Genomic DNA, 22,540 nt, shown 5'->3' with positions numbered 1-22,540 from the left:
ATTTGAGCTGAGCTCTTACCATCTCTTCCTTGAGATTTTCTCATTGTTTACCTTCAAATAGCTTTTCCAGTCAACTTATGTTGAATCATGTTTCAGACTTGTAAAACGCTCTCAGTTGAGAACTTCTGTCTGAGCTATTTTTGCTCGTTTCCATAATTGTGCTAAATCCGACTGAGTTATGATTCTGCACCATCAAGAACACATTTGAACTACAGGTGAGTCAAGGGATATGAAATGAGAGTGGGGAAGTGATGTTGAGGTCATCATTTTATTGCACAGCAGAGCAGGCTTGAGGAGCCAGTTGGCCTACTCCTGCACACGTTCTCATACAAAAATCTCTCCCATTAATATCCTTTCCACTTAATTCATTAATACTTAATGCAGAACTCCTCCTATCGTGTTCTTACAATGTACTGAAACATCTAGTCAAGAAGGCTATTTTTAAAGATTTCGTCACCGTCTATACCTTTTACATTGTTTCTGTCGGTGTTAATGTTGAGAAATCAAAGTCCCCTACTCTTTCTGCCTTTTTGGTTTTGCCTACGTATTTGTTCTTCGACCACACTCTAACTCTTTTGGCCAGCAGTATGCCTGTCCCTTTTTATGTTCCTCTGTTCAACCCATAATGCCTAATTTTACAATGATCTCTCTAGCACATCATCCTTCCTCACAGCTATAATTGTTTCTTTAACCGATGTTGTACCCCTACCCTTCTTATCCCCTCTTGATGTTCTCTGTAAGCCCATTAACCAGCTACCACTCCTACCATTCCTGCAGAGGCCGTGAGATAAATTTTTCTGTGCTCTCAACTCATCAGCCTAATTTCCAAGATTGAAATGTATGCCATCACATGCTACCAAACAGTTTTGTGGTCTTTTTTCCAGCCTTTGTTCCACCTGCATATCCAACTTTGCCTGTCTTTATCAGATCAAAATTATGCTTTATTCTTCCTATTCGGTATGACATGATGGTGTAGCAAAGATTTAAGCAATGACCATGATGGTTGACCCACTCACTAATTGACTTTTAATCTTAAATTATGAAATCAAGAAAACTAGTCTGGCACAATGTGCATTGTCTTCTCAATATGAATGATACAGCCTCCTTCACCTAATGAGATTTAGTTCCGATGAGCATTTTTTTGAAGAAAATCTGAACCACCTTCAGTATGGATACTTAAATCTGGCACTTACATCTTGGTGATGACCCCTAGAACTTTTCAAAACAATGTTTCTCTCTCCCAGCATTACTGACCAGTTTTGAAATAGGCCATGATCACAGTGATAATGGTTATATGAGTACTTTTTGTATATACTTACTTATTTGCTCCTTGAAGTCATACAAAGAGCAATTGCACATGAAATAGAAAACAGACTTCCAACGCATATCAAGGTTAGCTGCACAATTCCAAGTGCTGTCATGGGTATTACTAAAGATACCCTGAACCTCCTTGCAGTTTCATCATCAATAGTGGCTGTCTGGGATTGAAAAAAGTCAGAACCTTTTTTGTGTTGCATGTTCTCATATGCAGAGCATCATTAAAGGCTAAAGTTCAAGCTAATTCTACAATTTACTAATTCTACAATTTCACTGGAACCAATGAACTAGAGTAGGAAATTCAGACTCTGTTCCGTCATTCAATTATATCATGACTGTTCTGTATCTTAATTCTATCCATTAGCCTCTGTTCAATAATCCATAATTAGGCAGTGCTGAGCTCTGTGTTTATTTAAACTATATAAAATGTTCTTATCATCGGTCTCCAACAACAGGCAAACTTTAATTTTCCATTAATATATTAACTGTCACCAACTCATTATTAACTTAAAAAATATCTGAGTGTTGCTGTACTTACATAATTATTTTTTTAAAAAGCTGCTTAGAGCAACTGTGAGAAAATACCAACTACCCTTGCTCAAAATGCAGTGGTGAAGCACAACCTATTGACGTTGGCATAATGATTGTTACTGGACTGAAAAACACTATGATGCCGGAGGAACTCAGCAGGCCAGGCAGCATCAGTGGAGAAAAGCAGGCGGTCAACGTTTCAGGTCAGGACCTTTCTTCAGGACTGAAGATAGGAAAAGGGGAAGCCCAATATATAGGAGGCAAAAGCAGAACAGTGATTGGTGGACAAAAGAGGGGAGGCAGGGTGGGCAAAGGGTGGTGATAGGTAGATGCAGGTAAGAGATAGTGATAGGCAGGTGCGGGGGAGGAGGGGAGAGCAGATCCACCAGGGGATGGGTCAAAGGTAAGGAGAAAAATAAGGGGGGTAGAAAAAAGAGAGAGAGGCTGGGAAAGGGAAGAAAAGAAGAGGCATGGTTGAGGGGGGGTTGTGGGGGGGAGGGGTGTGGGGATTACTTAAAGTGGGAGAATTCAATGTTCATGACATTAGGCTGCAAGGTTCCAATTCCAGTTTGCACTTGGAATTCTCCTGGCAGTGGAGGAGGCCGAGGACTGACATATCTGTGATAGTGTGGGAGGGGGAGTTGAAGTGACTGGCAACAGGGAGATGCAGATCACAGTTACGGACAGAGCGCAGGTGTTCTGCGAAACAGTCACCTGGTCTGCGTTTGGTCTTGTTACTGGACTGGTGTTCTGAGGCTTGGACCATTGATCCAGAGACAGGAGCCTACCATGGCATCTGGAGAATTTAAATTCAAGTAATTAAATACATTTGGAATTGAAAATAAAAAGTATAATGGTAACCATGAAATGAGTAAATCCTTTGAAAGCCCATCTGCTTCACTGCCAGTGATGTCCCACGAACAAATATATGTATTAAAATTCTCTTCTATATTTTTTTATTGTAATTGAAATGATTGTAGCATTGAACCTGACACTGCTTTATCTGATACATATGTGACACTAGTACCAAACTTTGTGATTGATTTTTGATGATCTCAGGATAACCAGAACTGGCAATAATCCTAGCTATATATCAAAGCTAAATTCAGCTTAGTTATCTTGACTGTTCTCTGAGTTACTTGCAATATTATTGTTAATTTATCATTTTGAATAACTTCAGTTATCCAATCACCTTACTGGTTTAAACCTTTCCACTTCGCTGCATAACTCACTTCTCTGACGTATGTTGTCTCAGACTAGCAATGGTTTATGTCTGGGATGTATGACGTGGGTGGTAATGCAGGCAGATTTTATTGTCGTGTCAAAATGGAGTGGTTAAGTATCTGAAAGGAAAGGATTTGCTGGGCTATGGGGAAATGCCAAGGGAGCAGAATTATTTTGATTGCCCCTTCAATGATTCTTCAGATGCTTTATGTTTGAAATTATGTAAAACCCTGCAGCAAATAATTGTACACTATTAAAATAAGCATGTTTATTTAATACTGCAGATTTTAGATACCACTATATTGTGAGAATAAATAATGTCATTGTTCTTTTCGTTTCTCTACTGAGGTACCTTTCATTGTAAAACTATGTAGCAGAAATAACCTCCTACCTCGTTAAGCCAGACCAGTGGAAAATATGTTGGCTCCTTAATTTTATGTAATATTCTATAAAAGAAAATACTGTGTGAAAACTGTGAAGTTCCCAATGCCTGTAACATTGAGCTTGTGACAGGACTCAACACACATTAGCCTTATTTACTCTGCCATTCACCCATTGGGTCCATGTTGGCTCCCAGGACAGAAATCCCCTCTCTCCTTTTCCTGTAGCCCTGCAACATTGGCCCATCAACTTCCCTTTTAATCACTTTTACCATTTACCAACACTTAGGGATTATTTACAGCAGGCAATTAATTTACTGCACGTCTTTTGTATGTCTGAGAAACCAGAGCATCCAGCAGAAACCCATGTGGTCACATGAAGAATTTGCAAACTCACACAGACATCACCCAAGGTCACAATAAAACCCAAGTCCTAGAGGTGTGAGGCAGGAGAGCTAAAGTGCTACATTACCATGCCACCTATGCCTTGAAATGATATTTAATTGTAAATTACTTCTAATAATCAGCCACCCACCATCCTACCTCTACGCTCTGTAAACATTAATTCATGCAATAATCCTGCTGCCTGTACCTTATCATCCATGAACCACATTCCATTGATTGCCTTAGTTTTGAGTCCCACAAAGTCTCAGCTTTAACATTCCAGTCTTTGTATTAAAATCCCTTCGTGGTCCTGGCCCCTCTTTCTCTCTACAACCTCTGCTTGCCCTCTTCTAAACTCTACAATTTGCTCAGTCTGATCTTTGTGTATAGAACTTCCGGTCACCCCATTTATTGGAGGTTGTGTCTTTAGCCACCTGGGTCCCACACACTGCACTTCCTTCCACCTCCCCACTTCCCACTGCTCAGACAGTCTATAAATCCAAGCTTTTACACATCACTTCCAATATTTCTTTTTATGGCTCTTTGAATTGTTTGATTCTGCCTCCAAGAAGCACCTCTGGAAGTTAGATAATCACAGGGTGTATTTGCCATTTATAAATTGTTTGAACTTGCCTGAGTTCTTTTTGAAAAGTAAAGACCCTGACAAAAGATTATTTTCTTTAACGTGACAATTTAAACAACTGTGTTTTTGTGTATGTTTGAGTAATGAATACAAATCAAAACGTACTCAATTTTCTCTGAAGGTTTAAACATTAAGTTGATTTGTATACGCTTAGCAATTCTCAAGGAAAATCCAGTAACCTGCAAAGAGAAAGAAAATATAAAAGCATCATACAGAGAGAAATTATATATTAAATATTCACAATTAAACAGAGTGCAAAACAGGTAATTCAGCCCAGATTGGGAATTTATGGAAATGACCTGGTTTCTCACCATTGTATTGTTCCAAATTTCAGCTTCACTCTTTCCCAGAATTAGAAAGTTTCATCCGCTTTAGTTACCAGTTTCCACCCTGCTGTCAATTTCACCTGGTCTATCTCTGCTTTGACCTTACACTTTCCGAACATATATATGTGTGTGTGTGTATGTGTGTGTATCTATCTATCTCTGCCTCTCCCTCTCTCTATTTTAGAGAATAATCTAATGGCCAGCATCCACTACAAGTCCATTAACTTCCACCAGTACCTTGACTATCCTCTATCCACCCTACTTCCTCCATTCCATTCTCTCATTTTCTCCATTTCTCTTCATACTACCTTCCTTACCAGTCTCTCTTTTTACTGCAACCACAGATCCCATCCATCATTCCAGGCCACATCCATTCCAGTTCCCACACTTCTCACTCTCTCTCTCCCAAACCAGGAAAACACTTACTCACTTGTCACCCAAACATTCTTCACATTCAGTGGATTATCCTCTGCAGTTGAAATGCACAACATCATAGCCATTGCACTAAGAACTCTGAGGAATTTCTACACTTGTCTACATTGTTGCCGATTAAATGTTGGTTCAGACATTTTCTTTTGTATACACTATAGAATGTACACACTATAGAATGAAAATATATATAAAACTTTGCTGCAGGTAATTGTACATTATTAAAATAAGCTTGTTTAATTAAAAACATTGATTTTAGATACCACTAAATTGATGCACTTGGAAAAAAAGGTGATGAGGCCCTAAATAGATCATACATTTCACAAAGTCTTTGTGCCATTTATTTGCTCAATCAGTGTTTAATATTTCACTGAGCGCTGTAAGCAAGAGGTCATGAGATTGCATAGCTGTTTTCTATGTATTTCTTCAAACTTGAAATCAAGTTCTTCCTTTTAGAAATATGCTGAAATTAAATCGATAGAAGTTTTTTAAGAAAAATTGTTATCACTTACAGGTTCCACATCAAGAAAAGTTTCATGTTCCTCTTTGTTGGGTCTCATCCCATCTATTGAGTTCACAAGTTCATCACTAGCATACAGGAAGTGAGGGAGTGAAATATAAATTGGTTTTCCTGAAATTCAAACACACCATTACACAGGAATTGTGAGTTGCACCACACCTAACTGTCCAGGGAATATTTTACTGGTTAGAATTTAAGTCAAATTATAAAATGTCCTGTTCATCAGCTAATATTGATGAAACTAGTAACTCAACAAAACTTGGACATCGAACAGATAACAAATTCAATAATGAAAAATTATAACAAAAGACCAGAAAAAGACAAAAATGAGAAAGCCCATTGATCCCGTGCAAGCTATTCCTTCTCCAGACCAAATACTATTCACTCTTTGGGAACTCTTACTTAATATCTCTCACCTCCTTCTTTGGTATGTTTCTGACTATGCTGCCATTTTCTATTCCCACTCCAAAAAGGAAAAATTCATAACTTTACTGCCTTCGCTGACTTCACCTGAATGTTCCCATCCCTGTCTGTTTCTCTATCTTCATTACTGTGCACATTAATGTGTCTATTATAATGGTGATAATGTGAGTGCCACAACTAATGATTACATTTTCTCCCACCCTACTTCCTGCAAGGAGTATACTCCACTCTCCTGGTTAATCTGCTACTTTCACATCTATTCCAATTCGTCTTCCTCTCTTCCCAACCTGCCTTCCCAGGCCTGGTCAGGACTATGGTTACATTTCATCCTCAACCCAGCCCCTGATAGAAATCCCAAATAGCACTTTTTCAGAGAAGAAAATGTGCAACAGCCATTATCGAACCTCAGCCATTTGAGTTCAGGACTGAGCACAAAGCTTAATCCTGGCCATTCTCAGCACTGCATGTGCCAAGGCTTCAGTAGTGTTACCAAGGGCTACCATTCAGCAGCATCTTTTCATCAAGATGAGTTCACCTTCTCTGTTATTGAATGTTATGGAACTCTTCCATCAAATGGCAAAAGCCCTTTGAATTCTAAAAGCAAACTTTCAATTGCAAAGTCTTGTGGATAGAAAGGATTTAAATTGGTGCATAATACTTGGTTAAGTGATCATATTTTACCAAGATTTATATGGACTATTGACAGAATCCCAAATGCTGTTTTCTTCCATTTAGTAGCCTCCGTTGGTGAGACCACAGCAGGAGAGCCGTTACAGTATTGGTTTCTTATTTAAGCAAGGATATCAATGCATTGGAAGCAGTTCAGAGAAGGTTTGCCAGACTAACCTTGAAGTGGGTGAGTTGTCCTTCAAGAAAGCATTAAACAGGCAAGGCTGGGGTTTAGAATACTGATGGGGGACTTGATTGAAACATGTAAGATTCTGAAGGATCTTGACGGGGTGGATTGCCAAGATGATTCTTTTTCTATCTTTCTCTAGAGCTAAGTCACTGCTAAAAATTTGGGGTCATCCCTTCAAGACAAAGGCGAGATGAAATTTTTTTCTCACAGGGTCATGTGTTTTTGGAAGTCTCTTTGAAGAAAGGGCAGTGAAAGTAGAGTATGAGAATGTTTTAAGGCAGAATAGATAGACACCTGATCAGCAAGGGGCTAAGAGGTTATTGTGGGTAGACAGGAATGTGTAGTTGAGGTTACAATCAGATCATCAAAGATCTTATTAAAGTTCAGAGCAGACTTGAGTGGCCCAGTGGTCTACTCCTGCTCCTAATTTGTACGCTTATAAATTCATATGGCCAGTACTTACCCTCTTTGCAGGAGCTAATCCCCAGGATTCCTGCAAAAGTACAGTTTTTTGTAATCATCATGTCTTTGCAATAACAGTGATTGTCAGGATTCTCAACATTGGATGCAAGAGCCATAGCAGGGATAACAAAACGATGGACACGAATGCCTTTTAGTGATTTCTTTTGTTCATATTCTGCATAGATGGATCTGTGGAATCAGTAGAAATTAATTAGGTTTATTTTTGTCCACTGTAAACAGCAGGTAAGATTATACTCCAGGCAGTTGTAAATGCTTTCCTTCCTTTATGATGATGATGCTGTTCACACTGTTTCAACATCTGTTTAATACACCTCTGAGCAGTCAGCATGCACCACTGGTGTTCTGGATAGTCTGACCTGAACAAATGACGCTGTACAGCAACTTTAAAATCTCCACTGTTGTCAAATGTAGTTTATACCTGTGAGGGGAAGTTGTAACCTGGAGCAGTGTGTGAGTTTGGGCACGAGATAAGGAGGATAAGATTAGAACAAATGTGAGCAGGTTGAGAAGCAATGTAACCAGTGCTCATAAGGCCATTGCACACAGCACCATCTTAACCCGCAGACGGTTACCCTACTACCAAGTAACAGTATAGAATCATAGAATTATTACAGCATGGAGGGGCTATTTGGCCCATCAAGCCCATGCCAGTTCTCTGTAAAAGCAAGCCAGACAATCTGTTTACCAGGTAATACTGCATATGTTTATTCCTTCATATGTCTACCCAATCCCCTTTAGAAAGCCTTAATAGAGTTTGCTTCTATCCCACTTTCAGGTAATGAATTCCAGGTCATGGCAAGCCTCTCCAGCTTCTCCCTGCCTCCCAGCAGCCACAACAAGCCATGCTCACAAGGTAAGTTTGAATGTATTTTGGAGGTCTATGGCTGAAGATGTGAGGAAGCCTCTCAGTTTGGCATTGCGCAGTTAAGACCTGATAGCCTGGGAGTGCCATTTGATGGCTGCCCCCAGGACAAGTTGGTGCATTCCCATGCAATGCTCCAATGTCACCCTAACACAGACATTACATTAGGGTCTTGAGGAAAAATGCTGACAGGAAATGCCAGAATAGGTTTTGGGAATGATGTTAAATGACCTAGAATGGTTGTTACGGTGTTTATCTCTGGATAAAAATAGATTTTCAATTATATAACACTGACAAAGACTGTATTGTGCAATTATATTCCAGGTAAACGTAACTAATCCATTCCCATTATTTGCATTGGATTTCTTTTTTTGCAAATCCTCCAAATAATTTCTTTTGTTACATAATCATTCAATCTTATTCCAAATGTTTCCCAGTAAGAAATAATTGGGATTTAATTGGGGTATTTTTAGGTTTTCTTGGATAGCTTTATAACAAGTAATTCTTCAACTCATGTTTTCAATGTGGCATGGCTGGTGTTTAACATAGATAAACTTGCATTTGCAAACTTATTAAACTATTAAAACTTCCAGAGAACTTCCAGTGTAAATGAATTGTGCACAATTTCAATTGTATATTACCTGCAAATGTCAGAAGAGAAAAAATAAATTTTCTTCTCATTATGAACAAATGGTGGAAATGAACTTCCATCTGTTAAAAGATACAAAATTATATTACATCTGAAAATGGCAGTCAGTCAACACCAGTTATAAGTTCAACAATTTGTAGTTATCACTAATTAATTGACTATGATTTATATGTCAAGTCACCCATAAATAAAACAGATCCTACCTTTTCCCCAACTCTTATCTATACCTATATCTTATCTATATCTATCCACTTAACCAAATATAAGCATAACTAGATATTGTATGAAGATTCTGTGAACAATAGCGGCAATGAGGCAGGGATTTACTTGCAATTCTTTCCATCTAGTACATTTGGTGCTTATGGTGTGGTCTCCTCTACAATAGAGAAAACAAACACAGATTGAGTGACCTCTTTGCATAGCACTTTCATTCCAGCTGCTAGTCACTTTAATTCCCTATTCGATTCCCACTCTGACCTACTTATCTGTGACTTCCTGCAACTAATCCAATGAGGCACAATGTAAGCTTGAGGAACAGCACCATCTTCTGACCAGGCATGTGACAAGCTTTTGGACATAATATTATGTTCAGCAGTTTCAGATAACTCACTTTTTCTGTTTATATCAAAGCTGGCCAGTTCTGCTGTAGGTTATCCACCTGTAAAATTATCTCAAATTTGCTCTTTCTACTGATACAGCCTCATCTGCTGGGCATTTCTTACAATTCAAACTGCCATTTCACAGCTTTTAGATGTCTGTTTGTTTGTTTGCTCTCTCTCTCTCTCTCTTACTGCTCTCAGCAAACCACTGACTTGAAGACCAGTCAGAAGACCATTCAGCAAACCTTAGCAGAACAAACTTAAAATTCTTCTTGTGCAGCATTCAGTTGGTTCTTAAATTATTCCATGCTGTTCATATTCAATTAAATAGGATATGTTAAATCCTATGTGTATAGGATATGTGTAATCCTATTTAAGGGAAAAGCAAACCTGATAGAAGGTCTAAATTTTCCATTTAAATAGCCAAAGTAGAAGGACCAAGGGGGGGCTCAGTACAAATGATGAAGTGATCACTTGTGTTTCTAGATGCAGAAGATCATCAGCAAACTATACTGTTGGGTTAACACTTGCTTGCTTTCAAGTGTTTTTTAACTCTTAAATTTAAGAGTCCAAAGTTGCTGATCACCTCAAAATTGGTCAGACTCTCCAGCTCAGAGAACCTAGTTCTTGCTATTGTTACTGTTCAGGTTTTCAGCATTTTTTGTGGCTGTTTGGGTATTGATACCAAGGTTAGTTGGATTGGGTATCAACCTTACCTGTGCCATTGATCATATCACAGTAAGTGTCATTCCAGAAAGGGAGTTTCCTGAAAAGAGAATAATTATAATTCAAGTTGTACTAAACCTCAGAAACTAAATTAAGTTAAAGATAGTGGCATATTTTGCTTTGCTGCTGTAGATGACAGAAATACCATTTACAGATAGGAAGTTTCACATGCCCCTTTCAGTAACTCTTGTTAAAGTTGTGCCATATCAGTATTTAACTGTGGAATATTTTTATTTATATTTTGGAGTCTGGGTCTTGATGGCAAGATGAATGTTTATTGCCCATCCTTATTTGCCCTTGAGAAGGCAGTAATAAGCCACCTTCTTGAACTGCTGCAGTCTTTAGGAATTCTGGGAGGTAGACCCATCAATGATGAAGGAATGGTGTTATATTTCCAAGCCAGGATGGTGTGGGACTTGGAGGGGACCTGCAGATAGTGATATTCGCACTTAACTGCATTCTTGCACCTTTACCCTTCTCGGTGGTAAAAGTCGTAGGTTTAGGGCAGATGCTGTGGGAGTAATCTATAAAAGTAGACTGCAGTACATTTTGTAAATGCTATATACTGCAGTCATAGAGCACTTGCAGTGGAGCAAATGAATGTTAATTGTTGTTTAGGGGTACAAAACAAGTGGGATGCCTTGTCCTGGATAGCATTGAGCATCCTAAGTGTTGTTAAGTGTTACACTCGTGTAGGCAAGTGGAAAATATTCATTTTCTCAGTATTTGTGCCTTGTTGATGGTGAAAAGGCTCTGCGGTCTCAGCAGGTTGGGTCCCTTGCCACGTATCTGACCTTCTCTTATAGCTACAGTATTTATGTGATGACTAATTAAGTATTTGGTCAATAGGAACCACCAGAAAGATGATGAGGAAGACACTGTGTTAGTAATGTCACTGAATATCAACGATAGGTGGTTAGACTTCTTCAGAGGTGTTGTAGATGGTCTTTGCCTGGCATCTTTCTGGGCCAAATGTTGCTTGTAGATTTTGCAGTCCATGCTTGAATGGTGTCCAGGTTTTGCTTCATGCAGGCATGGACCCCTTCATTTGCAAGAGGTTTGAATGGAACATTGTACAACCACCTCCAAATATCCCCACTTTTGACCTTCTGATGGAAAGGAGATCATTGATAAAATAGCTGAAGATGTGCAGCCCAAGACAATAACCTGAGGAACTCCTGCTTAAGGCATTTATGCAATTGCACTGAGCTATAAAACTCGGGCTGGGGAAAGTAATCAATACAACTATTCTTCCCAATTTAAGGATTAGAAAATGTTCGCTTATATACTGTGACCCTTATGTCAGTTCAGCAAAATGCAATGTGTTATTTAGTGCATTGTAAATGATCAAAAGTTTGAATCCTCTTTTTTTTAAAGAACTTTGTAAATAAAATAATAATTGATTTTTTGGCAAAAAATGGTTTTAAATATTTAAACTCAGGAAGGAATCAACTGATGTTGCAGAGAACTCTTGGTTAGCTTTTGTCTTGTGTGGTTAGAAACACTTTGGAAATGCTACATTTTGGCACAGGTCCCTGAAAGTATTAGCATGCATCATACTTTACTTTGAGGGGAAGGTGCATAGAGTACATGAAAAGGTGAACTGTAATCAGAATTCATTCTTACTTCTTATTTCTCCAGCGGTCAATGATGCCAACTTTGCTAATGTCATCTTTGCCAGTGAACACATTATAGTATCCATCTGCTGTTCCATTATACTGCAGACACAGACAAGTTAAATAATTAAACTGTCCCAACTGAATCAGAATAAGTTGCAGCAACAGCACAAGAGGGAGAAAGAACTGTCAGACCAAAACAGTTAGAAATCAAACAAACTGGTTCTGAATATTGCTCTCGCTTTTTGATCATTTTCCAGAAGTTTCTGCGGGAAGTGATGGCAGACACTGAAAACCTCAGCCTGCACTTGGCCAGATGTATAAGACAAAATATTAAAGATTTAAATAGGTCATCTGAGTTATGCACCTTAACAATTCCAATCAACAGGAATGTGTTGGGTTCCTGGCATTTAAAGATTTAAGAGTAAAGGTCCACAACTGAAGGCTGGAAAATGGGATTAGTATGGATGGGTACTGGTGGCAGGCATGGACACAGTGGGCCAAAGGTATGTTTAAATGATTCTATAAATTGCATTAGGCAAGATGGAAAATTCCTCAGGCAGAATTGTTCACACAGGCAGCATCGCCATAATAGGTGCAAAATACTTACCGGGTAAAATATACCAGTAATCGGGTCTTTTGATTGCATTTGCTTCAGTATGGGATCTTCATATCCCCAAAGTAACTCCTCCACTGTTCTGGTCTGAAACAGGGAGGCATTTAACTTTTTCAAGATACGATTGACCATAAAGTGCAACGCTGGGTGAACAAGAGATGGTGCAGCCTGTGAAAGGTAGAGGTAATATATATTAGCATTCAGCAGCTCAAGGACATAGAATCTTATTGTGCTTATGGTTCTTCACGCACTCATTCATCAAATACAATTTTGTGTACAAAACTGCTTTCGAAATGAAAGGAAAAAAAACTTTCAGTTAACCCCTTATGTTATTTTGATATGACTTTGGGAGAAATGCCTAACATAGGACTAAATCACTATCTCCTATTTAACCAGATCATCCAAAGCCAATGGGTTGAATCATGTTGGCTGTAGCCAGCAACTACTATGATCAGCCACTTGATGGACCTCTGCCTCCAGCCCTGCTAAGTAAAGGTAGGCAAAGACCATGGACAGTGAGTAGAATACAACTCAGTTCAGTCCATTATCATCCCTCAAGACTTCTCAAATTCCTGTCACCTTGTTTCTTACCTTTTTGCATAGACCAATCTCTTCTAAAAAAAAGTTGAGTGAGGAATGAAAATTGGTATTGGGTTATTATTGTCACATGTACCACAGTACAGTGAACAACTTTGTTTTGCATGCCATCCATATAGATCAATTCATCACATCAGTGCATTGAGGTGGTACAAGGTAAAACAATAACAGAATGCAGAATAAAGTGTTACAGTTATAGAGAAAGTGCAGTGCCAGCAGACAATAAGGTGCATGGCCAAAATGAGGTAGATTTTGAGGTTAAGAGTCCATCTTATTGTACCAGGGGGCCATTCAATAGCAGGATAGAAGCTGTCCTTGACCCTGGTGATATGTACTTCCAGGCTATCTTCAGCCTGACAGGAGGAGGGAGAAAAGAGAATGTCCAGGCTGGGTGGGGTTTTTGATTATGTTGGCTGCTTTACTGAGGCAGCAGGAAGTGTAGACAGAGTCCATGGAGGAGAGGCTGTTTTCCGTGATGTTCTGAGCTGTGCCCACAACTCTTTGCAGTTTCTTGCGGTCTTGGGGGCAGAGCAGTCACCATACCAAGCTGTGATGCATCCAGATAGGATGCTTTCTGTGGTGCATCCATAAAAATTAGCGAGGGTCAAAGCGGACATGCCAATTTTCTTTAGCCTCCTGAAGAAGTAGAGGTGCTGGTGAGCTTTCTTGGCCATGGTGTCTATGTGGTTAGACTAGGTCAGGCTATTGGTGATGTTCATTCCTAGGAACTTAAAGCTCTCAACCCTCTCAACCTCAGCACGGTTGATATAAACAGGAGCATGTGCACCGCCCCGCTTCCTGAAGTCAATGACCAGCTCTTTTGTTTTGCTGACATCGAGGGAAAGATTGTTGTCATGACACCATGTCACTAGGCTCTCTATCTCCTTCCTCTACTCTGACTCATCATTATTTGAGATTCAGCCCAATATGGTGGTAACATCTACAAACATATAAATGGAGTTAGAGCAGAATCTGGACACAAAGTCGTGAGTGTATAGTGAGTAGAGGGCTGAGGATGCAGCCTTGTGGGGCACCAGTGTTGAGGATAACCGTGGCTGAGGTTTTGCTGCCTATCCTTACTGATTGCGGTTTGTTGGTCAGGAAGTCAAGGATCCAGTTTCAAAGGGAGGTGTTGAGTCCCAAGTCTACAAGTTTGGAGTTATATTGGCCAGGGCATAAAAGATAAATACCCTGATTTCTTTCCAAAATGGTACCATGGTACCAGTCAAGGTCTCATCCAAAGGATGATACCTCTAATAGCACGGCAGTCCCAAGATACTGCACTCGAGTGTCAGAATAGATCTTTGGTTCTATTTACTGAAGGGTGAACCCTTCAAGAGTGTTACCAACTGACCCACCAATAATGCTGGGAATTTTAAAAATTGACTTTTGTTAGCTATCTTTCAATAGAGAGCTTCAGTAACTTCCCTTATTCAACAGCAACTGGGGAACTTTGAGCTGTTGAGGTTATTGCAAGGTCCATTGCAGAAGGAAATCCAGATGTATAAATATCTATTATTGAAGTCCCTTTTGCCAGCTACTGACAATGAAATCTGGGGCTGCAGTAGGTGACAGTGAGATGCTGCAGGAAATGCACACGTTGTCCAGTTGCCCAAACTCAGCAAAAAGTTCTCCAGCTCCTGGCACACCACTCCCTGTAGTCTTTGCAACAGAAACAATTACAATAAGCAATAAACACTTGTAGATTCATAATAACAGCCAGAAAAATAAATCAACAAGGAACTAGCTTGGACATAAGTGATAAAGGACAAGTAGGGGTCCTTTTAAATGGCAGAAGGGGTACCTCTCAGTGGTGAGAATACTTTTTCTGCCATACAAGACTAAGAAAGGCCACCAGCTGGAGCACTGAGTTCCAAAGTGACATTATTGTTAAGTTAGCATTTCACACAGAATGACAGAATGGTGACAGCACAGAAGCAGGCTGTTTGGCCCATCTAGTCAGTACCAGCTCGATGTAAAATAATCTAAGCAATCCCACTCCCCTACTCTCTCCCCATAGCTCTATATATCCTATCCTTCCTGATAATTACCCAGCTCCCTTTTGTACATTACAATCAAATTTGCCTCTATTACTACCCCTGGCAGTGCATTCCAGAGCCTAGTGACATGTTGTGTAAGAAATGTTTTCCTTTTGATGTTCTGTGTTCTTTTGCCAGTGACTTTCATTTCATGCGTCCTAGTTTTTGACTTCTCTGTTAATGTGAACTGCTTCCGCCAATGTCTTTCCTCTTCATGATAGTAAATCTGATCCCCTTCCAACTTCCTATGTTCCAAGGAAAGCACAACGTCTTTCTACCTCTCTTACTTTTTTACATCCTATCTGAACTTTCTGTAATCAATCCAGTTCTCACTTGGTACCCATCATATGCACTTCTTTCTCTTGCTTTGTTTTGCCATCTTTTTGATCATCCATGGGGCATGGAACATAGAGCAGCTGAACAATTTCACTTGAAACATTTCCCATTGCCCAATTATAATTTTATCCACCAAGCTTTGATTTTAACTGTTCTAATCCCACTGAAATTGACCCTTCTACAATTGAGGACTCTTACCTTGGAGTGGTCTATATCCCTTTCCATAACCATTCCAAACTCTGTGAAAGGTACAAATTAGGAGCAGAAGTGGGCCACTTGAGGCCTTGAGCTTATTCCACAGTTTAGTAGGATCATGGCTGATCTCATTGTAACCTCAACTCTTTCATCCCCTTGTTTATCCAGAATCTATTTACCACTGCTTAAAAGTATTCAGACTCTGCTTCCACTGGCCTTTGAGGAAGAGAATTCTTAAGACTCATGACCCTCCAAGAGAAAAACTTTTGCTTCATCTCTAACTTGAGTGGGTGACCTGTTTAATTTTTAAACAGTGAGCCCTAATTCTAGATTTTCCCACGGAAGGAAACATCTCTTCCACATCCACTATGTCAAGACATTTCAGGATCTTATACGTTTTCCTCAAGCCCCCTCTCACTCCTCTAAATTCCAGCAAATACAAGCTTATCCAAAGTTTCCTCATAAGAAAACCCACCCATTCCAAGTATCGATCTCGTAAACTTTCCTTTAACTTAGTACTCAGGGCTTTAGTACTGGTGTACATTATTGGGTCTGGCTTTTTAATTGATGTCTAACATTTTTGACAAATGTTTTAGTTGCTTACCGCAGCAGCAAGGTTGAGGGCTGTCAATTTGTCTCTTTCTGATCCCACTGACATGTTGGGCTCAAAGATAGCTGAATAGGGCTGGAGGTATGAAACCGTGTAATTATCATTTACTTCAACATTGCTCTTCGGGAGATACCGCACTCTAGAAATAAAATCAATAGAAACATTATGTGTATTCAACAGCACAACTAAGAAATTAATACAGCAATTTTATAATAAATATATGAAGGTGCTTTTTAGCCGAGAAACGGTAACAGAAGAGGTAGAGGAGCTGCGTGAAAGGCTTTCATTGCAAGAAAGGAATTAAGAGAGTGAGGACGATGCAGAGCGCCCCTGTCAGGATATTACCTGTTAAATTGTGATCAACTCCATCCTGAACGTTGTAATATTTTACTGGGTGATTAAAAATATTCTCAGAACTTGTATTTTTTTGAAGCTTTTAAACTACTGGAGTGATATAAGACATTAGCTGGGATTATTCAAATTATTTATGTAGATTGGTGTATCAAACAGAAGGTTTGAATGATAATAGAAACCACAAGAAAATTTTCTATATAATATTTGAACCCTGAGATTCCTTTTCACTCTTAAAACCTAATCTGTCTTTCAATTTAATTTCTATACTCACAAGAATTGCAGCAAGATATATTGATTTATATTCATTTTATTTTCCTATTTTCCCCACCCTTTGTTTGCAGAGAGCGTTAAGTCTGGAGTATGGTTCCAGGGCAGTGATCTTCAGCAGCTATCCCAAGAGACCAGCGTTCCCCCGGTAGTCCTTGTTTTCAAACTACTTGGCATCAGACTAATTCAGTCCTTGGCCAATATCCCACACTTCCACAGGGGGCCATTGGATGGTAATTGGCAACAGAACCTGGCCAGTTTCTCCAGCACAGGTGTTCAGGTCAACGACAGCACCCCAACTATCTGCTCTGCTGTGGCCCAGTTAAATCATCCCTGGACACGGCCTTCCTAGTCAGCACAACTGAGCTGCATACTGACTAAATGTTATGGAAGAGTTCACCACAAAAAAAAAGTTGTTTCTTTCCCTAATGTAATAACGGTAAACGATTTGATTGGAAGGCCAACCTGTGGCTGGGAAATGATGAAAAAAGGGATCAATGATCCCAAAAGTTGATATTCCAGTAAGCGAACAGCATGTAAAAGGCAGACATCTGAGGATTCAGTTTAACAGCAACAAATTTTTGATAACTTTGTGACATGTACCGGTAGGTATAGGGTCCTTTTTGCTCAAGCACTGGTTTAGCACTAGAATTCATAATTTCTGATGGATTTTTCACATCGAAGAGCCAGAACTGCCTGTAGACCGGACTCCCAGTTTGTACCCAGTTCTCATAAGCAAGGGTGCCTTCTTCAATAACACCTTCCTATGATAGATTGAAAAGATTGTTAAATTACCAGAACTACCACAATAACAAGAAATACTTCCCCATTGGCTCAGAACTGTTAAACCGCTCTGTCATTACAGACAATCCTGCACAACTAAACTGTAAAAGTTGCAGGAAAGTGCCCAGCAATTTAAATTTGGCCAACACTCATCCTTAATGTTAGTCGGCAAACCCGGGCTTGTGTGTCCATAATCTGACCAGGCAGCATAGTTCTTTCCAACTCAGAGATTTCTCAATGGTAGTGACCCTTTTCCATTCTGTGCTTTTCTTTTGTATATCAGAAAGTACTTGTTTGTATATCGAATAACGTAACAAGAGGATATACTTGGAGACAACTATTAACGTTTTTTTCTTGAATTTACAGCTGTTACTGGGAGTAAAATATTACGAAATATTGCAAGTCAAAGGTTAACTCTGTCTTTAAACTTGCACACAAGGCAATAAGCTCCGGATAACAACCCTGCCAGAGACTTAACAGATTGGTCGAACTCAAACTCCCTATTTGCACTTCTTCCATCCTCACAGACAAACCATGTGGCATCAGGATTCCTTTATGATCATTGACTAGAACCAAACTAATCTACTAACCAGCACCTTTTCTGCAACTGCTTCTCCGGATCCTTTAAGAATCCCAGCATCACTACAATTCGCAAATGTGATTATAAATATCTTTTCCTAATTATTTGCAGTAAGTTTGAGTTTTAGTTCTTCCACTAGAAATACCGATGCAGTGAAATGCAAATCCTGAATCCAACACAGACATAAATATCTGCCTGCAGAAGGCATCAGATCACAAAACATCACCAAATACTAAAGTGACATCAATTACTTGTTCAACTTTTAGTACTAAGAGGCTCAAATTAGTATCGTCAGCTTGATTTATTACCCCAAACTATGCAATCAGCTTATCAATGTGCCTGTGGCCGTAACTACCCTTACACAGATGCACACAATGGCATTCTCAAACTGATGTCATTTGTTGCCTGCATAAGCAGTAGCAGTTCTTAACTTGCATTGCATGATGCATGTTTGATTCTAATGATTAGCACTGCAGGGATTACACTACACACCATGAAGGCCTCATTTCATGTGAAGCAGAACCTTCCATGTAAAATAATACATGTCCTGTATTTGAGGCCATAACTACTTGATGGCGATACCAGTATTGAGGCAAATCCTCATAACTCACCCCTCAGCCAAGGAAAATTATTGATCAGCCTTTAGCAAAACATATTCAGGGACCATTATTCAAGGACATGGAGGAGACCAAATGCTTGACATGTTAATATGCAGATTACATTAAATCCAATAGGTTTAATGTTCCAGAGGCTTTGATGGTACCCTAGAGATTGTCTACCAGGTGGGGGTCATAGAGCTTTGATACGATGAGTTGAAGACAAATGCAACCCATACCAGACACTGCATTGAAGTGACTCTTAAATGCCATGGGAATTGATAAGTTGTGGGGTTTAACCAATGGCCTGCGTTTGGTGATGAGAATAAGTGAGGCTATCAGCACTCATTTGTAGATAAACTTCTAAGTCCAGAAGCTGCTGTGAGTGATTCCCTTACATTCAGGTATATATCAAATTTTAGTTGTTTGGTGAGTGATAAGTACTACCAAACAAATTCCTTGACCCTGAAAAAAATAATTTTACACGTGTGGGGTCTCTTTCCCTCAGAAGAAAATCAATGTTGGAACCTTTAAAAATGAAAGATATGTATTTAATTTGTTCTTTTTCACTCTTATCTCTCTCTTGCTTATTCCCATCTCTGTTCTAATACCTTTGTTCCATTTTCTGTGACCTAATTTATTTTACCTGGCTTAAATAGTGTGTGCTCTTTGAGTATTCTTAATTTTCATTGCAGAGCTGTGCTCATGCACACTGTGAAAGATCAGAAAATCCCTGGCATCAACTTCTGAATCTCTTCAATTAATTGTACATGTGCTTTCTCCAGAATTTGCTGCCAGACTTCCTATATTATAATGGTGAATTGATTGCCTCCAGGTATATGCATTTCCCGTTGCTTATGTGGGCGACACTATGATAAGGTGAAACAAAGTGTGACCAGCATAAGCTACTGAGAGTTAAGTTTTTCCAAAAGCCCGGGCTCCCTTTCCTTTCACCTGAAGCAAACAAATAAAGACAGCAGAGAGAGAAGCTCTTCAGGGAAAACTACAGGAGACATCTTTGCAATCAATTAACAATTTTTATTTGGTATGTTACAGGGTACTGGTGAATAACAATAACCTGCATTCATACAGCACCATTAATGAAACCTGTGCTGACTAAAATTATTTAATATAATAAATATTTAATATTATAAATGCGTGTTTAGGTGATGTGGTATGCAGAGCATGTAGTAGTCATGTGGCTCTTGTGGTTAGTGGTAATTGTGAATGTGGTTTAAGAGTCACGTAACTGTGACAGCCACTGGTGTATGAACATTTTTCGATAGAAATATTTTCTATGCAATAAAGTAGTTTTGCAAAAGAGTTGTTTCATATTTCTGAGGCCAATGTGCACAATCTAATGAGTGATTATTGAACAAACGAATAAACATGATCTCAGTTTAAAGGACAGCACGCTTACACCACCAACATTATATCAACATGATAATGCAGTAAAATCATTAATATAAAATAAAAGTATTTTTAGCACGTAACTTTTCAAACATTTAAGGATAAACTAACCATATATATATATATATATATATATATATATATATATATAAAATCAGAATATACCTGTACCTTTTTTATGGTATTATGAACAGTCTCATTTCCATAAGCTATCAGAATACCTCCAGTTATCACCAAGAGCGCTCCAACTGCAATTCCGATGCTAAGTAAGATTATTTTGTGACAGCCCATTATTCCTAACCAGATGATTAAGGCACAAGCTTTCACTGCTCGGCTGAAACAGCAGCCTGCAATCAGTGCAAAGAGACACACTGAGAGCAGGGAGTCTATTAAATATCCAGCAATTGAAAGAACACCTGACAGCAAATTAGAAGAAGGAAGCACTGATAACATGGAGTTTGGTTGCTGCAAAGTTCAAACCACACAAAATCTGCTTCACAAAACAAAGGTCAGATACCAAAGTTCACATGGTAAGATAACATGTGCTGATAATATTAATGGAATAATACTTAACAGGTCCATAAGTCTGTTTTGTCTGCTATTTATAAAGTTGTTAATGAAGGAGTTAACTAGGACAACACCAGAATGAAATCATGTACCATACATGAGTTAAATATCCATCTGCTAAAACTGCCGGAGCTTGGAATTACAGATTTGTGGGGTTAGTGCAGATCCATCAAATGGGACCAGGAGAACAGGGCAGGGATTCTAAACTGCAAAGAGAGATAGAGTTTCCCTAGTCCTCATCTTTCACCCTACCAGCCTCCACATCCAGCACATCATCCTTTGTCATTTTCGCCAGCTGCAACAGGATCCCACCACTAGCCACATCTTTCCCTCCCCACCTCTTTCCACCTTCCGCAGGGATCACTTTCTCCGTGACTCCCTGGTCTGCTCATTCCCACTCCCCCACTCTTCCCTGACCCTGGCACTTTGCTCCGAAACCACCAGAGGTGCAACACTTGTTCCTACACTCCACTATTCCAGGGAACTCAACAGCCCTTCCAGGGGAGACAAAGATTTATGTGCACCTCATCCAAACTTGTCCACTGCATTCAGTGCTCATGATGTGGCCTCCTCTGCATCAGTGAAACCAAGCACAGATGAAGCGCCTGGTTTGCAAAGAACCTGAGCTCTGTTGTAGTGGCCGTCCTGAGCTCCCGGTTACATGCCATTTCAAGTCACCTTCCCATTTCCACACCAACTGGATTGTCCTTGGCCTTCTCCACTGCCAAGCTGAGGACCAACCTAAACTAGAAGAACAATACCTCATCTTCTGCCTAGGTAATGTATAGCCCAATGACATAAACACTAAATTTCTGATTTTGGGTAACCCTCATCTACTGTGCTTCCCTTTCTCTCCTTCCAATCCACCTCCAGTCCTCCCATTTTTGTTCTCTTTCTCATACCCTTCCCCTCCCGGATCCTTTTGTCCATCATCCTTCACCCCTCCTCAGTCCACCAATCTCCTGCTGGCCCCTGTCTCACCCCTCCTCCTCTCCTCTTTATACTGGCTATCCGCCCTCTTCACTCTGAGTCCTGATGCAGGGTCTCAGCCCAAAATATCAATAATTCCTTTCCCCTTACAGATGCTGCGAGACCTGCTTAGTTTCTCCAGCAGTTTGTTTTTGCTCCAAATTCCAGCATCTGCAGTCTCCTGTGTCTCCAAACATGATCTTACAGCTTTGAGAATATTCTGCGCAGCTGTGCTCCCACAGACATATGCTAATGAACTTAGTGGTTGATGGCACAATATCCTGTTTTATTGCCCATTGGGCATCTGGGTCTACATAATGTTCTTGTAAAGCACATTCTGACTCTTGCCATCAGTACTATCTACAGGAGGCACTGCCTCAAGAAGGCACCATCTAACATCAAAGATGCCATTCAGGCCATGCCAGGTTTTCACAGCTACCATCAGGCAGGAAGTACAGAAGCCTTAAGTCCCACACCACCAGGTTCAACTTCCCTTCAACCATTGGGTTCTTGAACCACTCAGCTAAACCCTAATCACCACTACAGTTTAGCAGCACTGTGACTTGTGATCAACACTATGATCGCTTTGCACTAAAGTGGACTTTTTTTGTACTAATTGTGTTTTTTTGTAAACATTGTGTATAATTTGT

At 39.6% G+C, this 22,540-nt stretch overlaps 1 protein-coding gene across 1 annotated transcript; it reads right to left on the bottom strand.

Annotated features, from left to right (window-relative positions):
• Window positions 1–1,319: 1,319 nt before the first annotated feature.
• cd36 (CD36 molecule (thrombospondin receptor)) lies at window positions 1,320–20,645 on the bottom strand. The gene is made up of 12 exons (XM_052034148.1): window positions 20,526–20,645; window positions 17,589–17,749; window positions 16,359–16,503; window positions 12,582–12,755; window positions 11,982–12,073; window positions 10,346–10,395; window positions 9,023–9,092; window positions 7,500–7,687; window positions 5,747–5,865; window positions 4,585–4,658; window positions 3,464–3,518; window positions 1,320–1,478 (listed from the first exon to the last, which is right to left on the bottom strand). Exons 1-12 carry the CDS (start codon window positions 20,643–20,645, stop codon window positions 1,320–1,322), a joined length of 1,407 nt encoding a protein of 468 aa, XP_051890108.1.
• Window positions 20,646–22,540: the final 1,895 nt, after the last annotated feature.

This window comes from Pristis pectinata, chromosome 19 (genome assembly GCF_009764475.1).
Source record: "Pristis pectinata isolate sPriPec2 chromosome 19, sPriPec2.1.pri, whole genome shotgun sequence".
Taxonomy (NCBI): domain Eukaryota; kingdom Metazoa; phylum Chordata; class Chondrichthyes; order Rhinopristiformes; family Pristidae; genus Pristis; species Pristis pectinata.
The sequence above is the reverse complement of the archived record's forward strand: the minus strand, read 5'-3'. Positions and strand labels throughout refer to the sequence as shown.